Raw genomic sequence first — 6,402 nt, 5'->3', positions numbered from 1 at the left:
TTTGGGTAGGAAATAGGTATTAATGTTCACCCAACTCGGCCGCATGCTTTCAGCACCTCGGCTTTATTTATTTATTTTTAAATTTTATTTTATTTTCTGTAACTGTCATCCCAGGACATGTTCATTGATTTGAGAGAGAAAGGAAGGGAAAAAGAGAGACTGAGAGAGAGAGAAATACCGACGTGTTGCCTCCTGTATGCACCCTGACCAGGTGTCCAACCCACCTGTGCCCTGACTGGGGGTCGAACCCGCAGCCTTTTGGTGAACAGGAGGATGCTGCAACCAACTGAGCCACCCGGTCAGGGCTCAGCTTTATTTCAACGGCGTGAAGCCATCCCTGTGGGATTTAATTCCCAAGCTTACCGACTTTTTGGTATTGATTTTAACTTCACTAATCAGGACTTGACTATCTCAGATTTAAGGAAACTCCAAAGGTGGGCTGGGCCAACTCTTCTCTTTTCTTAGCAAATCCTTTATCGACAGAAATGAGATTTAAATTCTACTCCACACAAACTAGCTCAACACTCAACCACCGGAGAGGCTTCATTTACATAGATCCCAAATGTGTCTTAATTAAAATAGATTCTTTTCCTGGCTTTTAATTCTGATTAAAGCTAGTCTCCTAAGGATTTCTGCCAAGTCATGCTCTGATGGCTTGTGCTTAAAGCACGGGCCGACGTGGCAGGTTTTGCTGGTTGTCTTTCAATCTACACTCTCTCTTTCCTCCTGAGTAAACAAAACCCTGATTTTTAATTGAGCATTTTCCAGCCTCCCTGGCAGCCATACAGGGTGTGAGACTTATGGATAAGTCTCCATGTAAGGGAGGGTCACACCCTTCTCTTCTTTTCCATCCTGCTGCCTGGACTCAGGTGGTGATGGCTGGAACTTAGGCAGCCATCCTGCACTGTGAGAAAACATGTTAAAGATGGCCCAAGAGCAAGCTAGAAGAGCCCAGGTCCCTGATGACCTTTGGGGCTGCCATACCTCCCAGGATCGCCTCCTCACAGATCTCCTTTATGGAAACATTAATAATCTTAATGGGGCCACTATAATGCTGGGATTTTTCCTTCCACGAAGCCAAGCCTAATCCTAACTGATACACCCACTGCCCTGAGGTCAACCTTCATCCCAAGCAGCTTCAAAGTGGGAAGCATTGAAAAGAGTCTCTGAGCAGCAACAATAGCCCCGGCTTGGAGTTGGCCAAAGGCGGACCCACAGACAACAGTCCACCAAGTGTGTACCCTGAGTTCTCATGCCGGACAAAGTGGCTGGATGAAGAGCAGGTTTTATGGGGGAAGACTGAGAGTGCCGTTGGACATGTTGAGTTTCAGGGGATTTGTAACACACCCAACTGGCAAACAGGTAAAGGGGTTTGGAGTCCCAGGGCAATGTTCAGGCTGGAGATGTGAGCTTTGTAAAGGTCGGGAGAAATGGTTGTTTGTGAAACCACATGACCCCAGGAAATCACCCAGGGGCGGGGTAGACAGAGGTGCTTCCAAGAAGAAGGAGCTGCAGAGCAGGATCCATTCCAGCCAAGTGAAGACTGTGTATCCAGGAGGGGAGCAGTCAGCTGGGCCGCCTGCTGCTGACAGTTCAAGGAAGAGATGGGGCCGAGCTCTGATCACTGGATTTAGCAACATCGGGGCCAAGGATTACTTTGATAAAGAGCCTCGGCGGAGGGGTTAGGTGGAAATCTGATTGGAGTGGTGGGTTCAGGAGAGAAGCAGCTGGAGATAAGAGGCAACTCCGGAGGGCTGTGCGCTTTACGGGAGCATGACTGGGTAGCAGCAGGAGGCCAGCGGGGAAGGTCAAGCAGGTGCTCAAAAGCGGATACGGGTGACCACCAGCACGCAGGAAAATCTGGGAAGCTGGCCCTGCCCAGACTCCCATTGACTTTACTGGAATAGAGGGGTCAGGGAGTCCAGAACCTGAGCGCCTGACCCTGGGCCAGTGGGGACGTGAACAGCAGAGAGCAGGCAGTGCCAGTGGAACCTCGGCTCTCGAACTCAATGCGTTCCGGACGTCTGTTCCAGAGGCGATTTGTTCGAAAACCAAATCACTTTTTCCTATTAGAAATCATGTAGCCCAGCCGGCGTGGCTCAGTGGTTGAGCGTCGACCTAGGATCCAGGCGATCGGGGTTCGATTCCTGGTCAGGGCACATGCCCGGGTTTCGGGCTCCATCCCCAGTCAGTCATCCCCAGTCCGGGGCGTGCAGGAGGCAGCCGATCAATGACTCTCTCATCATTGATGTTTCTCTCTCTCTCTCTCTCTCCTTCTCCCTTCCTCTCTCTGAAATCAATAAAGAGATTTAAAAAAATAATAAAATAAAAATAAAATAAAAAATAAATAAACAAATTGATCAAACCTCCCGCTACTAGCCTTACAGGAATTTTTCACGTGGCGCTGTCTCTGACACGCTGTCACCGGCCACCTGCTTTGCCGTTGCCCAGATCAACAGCAGCCTTCCTGCCTCTCCAGTCGCCCCTGCGTTTTGTTTCGTGAGAAGCTCGCACCTGAGCAACATCAGCTCACCTGGGGCCTCTGGGCACTAAAACTGCGGGTCACGGGATTCAGGGCGGCGAGGGGCTGCGGCCGCGGGGCTGCTCCTTCGCGGGGCCACCAGCCCGAAAGGCCGGCAGGCCCAGGGCTGCAGCGGCGGGGGACAACCCACAATTTTTTTTTTTTTTCCGGGAGCAGCTCGGTGGGGGCCGGCATTGCCCAGGGCGAGGGTCAGCCTGTACCCCTGCGCCCCAAACCCGCCCATTCCAGAGCGGGGCGCGGGGTGGGGCCGAGCCCCGGCGCGGTGGGGGCTCGGGGTCCCCCCCACGCCCGCGCGCCCCGGCGGCCCTGTGCCTCAGTTTCTCCGGCTGACAAGGGGGGCTTAACGCGAGACCACGCGCTTGTTGCCAGCTTCTGGGGCGCGCGCTGGCTCTGAGGTTTTGGTGGTGGCTTTGAAGTAGCAAAGTGGGGCACCGCTGGGGGGGCGTGGAGAACACGGGGGACCAGTGTCTTTTTCCTTAAAGTACCGTTACTGTGGCGATTTTTTTAAAAAAAGAGCACCGTTGACTGGGGGCTTGGAGCTGGGAAGACCCAAAAGGGGGGAGCGAAAGCAAGAAGGCGGGCGGCGGGGGAGCCCCGGCGGCGCCACGTGCGGGACCCGCCTCCCCTCCGCGGGGTCCCGGCCCCGCCTCCTACCTGCCGCGGCGCCGCGGGCGCTCCCGCACCTTCCTGCTCGCCTCCAGCCGCCGCCGCAGGGGCCGCCAGGCACAAGAGGGCGCGAGGGGACTCGGGGGGCGCCCCACTTCGCTCCTGCCCCGCCGGGACTCCGCCAGCACCCGGCGGCTCCGCAGTGGATGGGGGAAGAGGTGCCGTTTGGGCGTCGTCGCCTAGCAACCTGCGTCACGCTGCGGCCCCCGTGGCTAGAAGACTACAACCCCCAGAATGCTCAGCGCCCGCGGCGCCGCAAAGGGCGAGGCGTGCAGGGCCACGCCCCCGCGATGCCCGACGGGACTTGTAGTTTCCCCGCCCCTCGAGGCGCCCGGGTAGCCCCGGGGCGGCGAGCGCGCTTCGGGCGGGGCGCGGCGCGGCGCGCGGATTGGGCCGCTTGGAAGGCGGCCGGCGGGCCGGGGGCTCGCGGGCCTCGGCGCATGTGCAGCGCGGGGCGGCGGGGGCCGGCGGCGGCGCGGGGTGTCAGCGAGCGGCGAGCGCCGGCGCCCCGAGCCGCGTCTGCCCGTCCGTCCGCCGCGGTCTGCGGGTCCGCGCCGCGCGCCGCCCCGGAGCATCTCCCGGCCGCGCACCTGCCCGCGCACCTGCCGCCGCCCGCCCGGCGCCCCGGGGCCGCCCGCCGCAGCCCGGCCCGGGCGCAGCGCCGCCGAAGGAGGGCCGCCGGGCGGGCCGGGCCGGCGCGGCGATGATGCACAGGTTCCGAAAGTGGCTGTACAAACCCAAGGTGAGCGCCCCGTCCCGCCGCCGAGACCCCGCGCGCCGCCCGCCGCGGGCCCCGCGAGCCCCGCGAGCCCCGGAGCCCCAGCCCCCCCGGGCGCCTCCGCCCCCGCCATCCGGGTCCGCTCTCGCCTCGCGCGCCCGCCCGCGGGCCCCGGCTCCGTCCCCGGAGGACGTTTCCATCCCCTCGCTGCACCGGGGTGACCCCCTCGTTCCCCAGCGCGCCCCCCGGGTTGGGAACGCACCCGGGTGCCTTTCTCCGCCCCCGAGCCGGCCGCTGTCCGCTTGGCCCCGGCTCTGCAGGCTCCCGTTCCGCCTCCCCGGCCCCCGCGCCCAGGGCGATGCCCAGCACTGCCTGGGCCCTGCCTTCCGAACCGGGACCGTCCGCACCGGGCCGGCGGCGGGACTGCAGGCGGGTCCCCATCTCCCGGAGCGGGGTCGGGGTCGGGGTCGGGGTCGGGGTCGGGGTCGGGGTCGGGGCCGGGGCACGCCCCGCGCCCAGGCGGCTGCGCCAGGCGCACTGCGGGCCCGTGTCCGCTGAGGCCGGAGGGGCCGCGCGCAGGGTCCGAGGCGCCCCGCACCCTTGGCGTCCCGGGGCCGGCGAAGCGGGAGGCCCGGCCGCCCAGGTCCTGGTTGGGAGATTGGGGCTCGGGTGGGGTCACCGGTGACCAAGGGGCGCCTGGAACATCTGAGGGTGAGGGTCGCTGATGGACCCCGGGAACGCACCCCTCCTCCCAGGCTAACCAGTTTTCTGGATTCAGCTTCTCAGCGCCCCCTCGTCCTGAACGGGGGGTCGTCTCTCGGGGAGGGGTTTCCTTGAATCCGCGCCCTCCTGGTGCCCTCCGGGCCGGAGGCTGCAGGTCCCTTTGGAAGCCAGGCCCTGGAGGTCGTGGGGCCGAGCTCAGGGGCCTGAAGGCCTTTGGAAGGAAGAGTCCTCCCAGTGTGGTTGCTGGGTTGGGGCTCAGGGTGCCTGGGGCCCTGCCTTGAGGCCTTGGGTTTGGTTCTCCGGTGCCCGGAGCAGCAGCACTGACCTTCCTGTCATGCAGCAGCTACCTATGGGTGCTGGTGGCTCCAACGGCCCGGGTGCTTCCTGGCGTGGAGTGTGGTTTGGGGCCTCGCTGCCCTTGGCTGCCTTCTGCAGGCCCTCTTCTCACTCAGTGCCCCCCAAGTCCTCAGCCTCCCCAGGGGCGTTCTCAGTCCTGCCTGCTGTGTGGGTAGATTGCCACCGGGAGGTGGCAGGCAGCCTCCGCCGGGGAGCAGCTTTTTTGTTTGTGTGACTTTTGTCACCAGTTAAGGAAAAACTAAGTCTACTTGTCAAAAGGTCACTTGGGGGTGGGCAGCGGCATTACTTTTTTCCATGACACATGGCAGGGGCCGAGGGAAATGTTTCGCAGGTCAGGTGATACTGGTGGCTCTGAAAACGCTTTGTCAGGGGTTCCGGGGCTCCCGGCGCCTCTGTCAGGGTGTGGCCGTGGAGGAACCTGGTTTCCAGGGTCGCCTAACCAAGTTCTGTTGTTGGAGGGGAAGGAAAAGGAATTGTGGACGCCGTGTGCCATCAGCAGCTGGGTAATGTCACCTGCCCTGCCTGTTTCAGCTTAGGGCAAGTCTGTAGAAGTGGAAAATGATACCGTCCTTGAGCTTGTGTCCAGAACTGAGAATTGCGTCCCTGCGTTTCCCTCTTCAGCAGGCTGCTGCCCTTCCCAGGCAAGCTCCAGGGGCTGCCCGAGGTGGAGGGCTGGTGCGTCAACCAGCCCTAGAGTCTGCCCAAAGCCGTGTGCCCTCGGAGACGGGATTGTGTTTGCTCCCATCCTCACCTTTTCCTCACTGTCGTCTCGACCTGTTGTCTGGTTCTTGTCGCCGACCCCTGGACTCACGACGCATCTGCACCTCGCATCTCTTGTGTCCTGCCTGGCATTTGCGGGGAGCAGTGCCCTGCGGTCAGTCTGAGGTTGGGCAGTCCCTTGTTTGAGATCTGTCTTTGGACTTAAATGTCTTGATTGTTTGAAGGCATGGGGTGTGTTAGGTCATCCCAGTAAGCTTTTCATTTCCACACCAAAGCTCAGACTTTTGCCTGAGCATGAAGAATCGAGTTTTATGCTTCCCCTTCCTATCGAATTGAACACGTTTTGGCACAAGGAAGCACGCAGTCAGTCCTGGGAAGGTTCAGGGCCCGGCATCGTCGAAGTGTTAAATGTGACCTGTGGGAGGATGTCTGTGGGGGAGATTGTTGCCTGCGTTAGGATTTTTATTTCACTTTTGTATGTAGATACATATACAATTCCAGCTGCATTCTTGGTTTCATCCCAGCTCTGGTTTAAAACCGAACACTCAACTTCTTGTTCATTGCAGCGCAGTTGAAAACATTCCAAACCCAAAAATATTCATTGTTCTTGTAGCTCCAAAAAGCCTTTGGAGATGCTTTAAACTGTTCTCATCTGACACTTGATAATTTTCATATC

At 60.3% G+C, this 6,402-nt stretch overlaps 1 protein-coding gene across 1 annotated transcript in view; it reads left to right on the top strand.

The window, feature by feature from the left end:
* Window positions 1–3,911: 3,911 nt before the first annotated feature.
* The window catches only part of ZFYVE28 (zinc finger FYVE-type containing 28), a gene marked incomplete at its 5' end in the record, with an annotated part of 39,174 nt that continues 36,683 nt past the window's right edge, over window positions 3,912–6,402 (top strand). Inside the window, one exon of the mRNA XM_081156484.1 lies at window positions 3,912–3,950. Within this exon, the coding sequence (XP_081012610.1) occupies window positions 3,912–3,950 (39 nt within the window). The remainder of the gene's footprint in view (window positions 3,951–6,402) is intronic.

Source organism: Miniopterus schreibersii, assembly GCF_964146895.1.
Source record: "Miniopterus schreibersii genome assembly, chromosome: 1".
NCBI classification, from domain to species: domain Eukaryota; kingdom Metazoa; phylum Chordata; class Mammalia; order Chiroptera; family Miniopteridae; genus Miniopterus; species Miniopterus schreibersii.
Note: the sequence above shows the minus strand (reverse complement) of the source record. Positions and strands in the feature narration are given on the sequence as shown.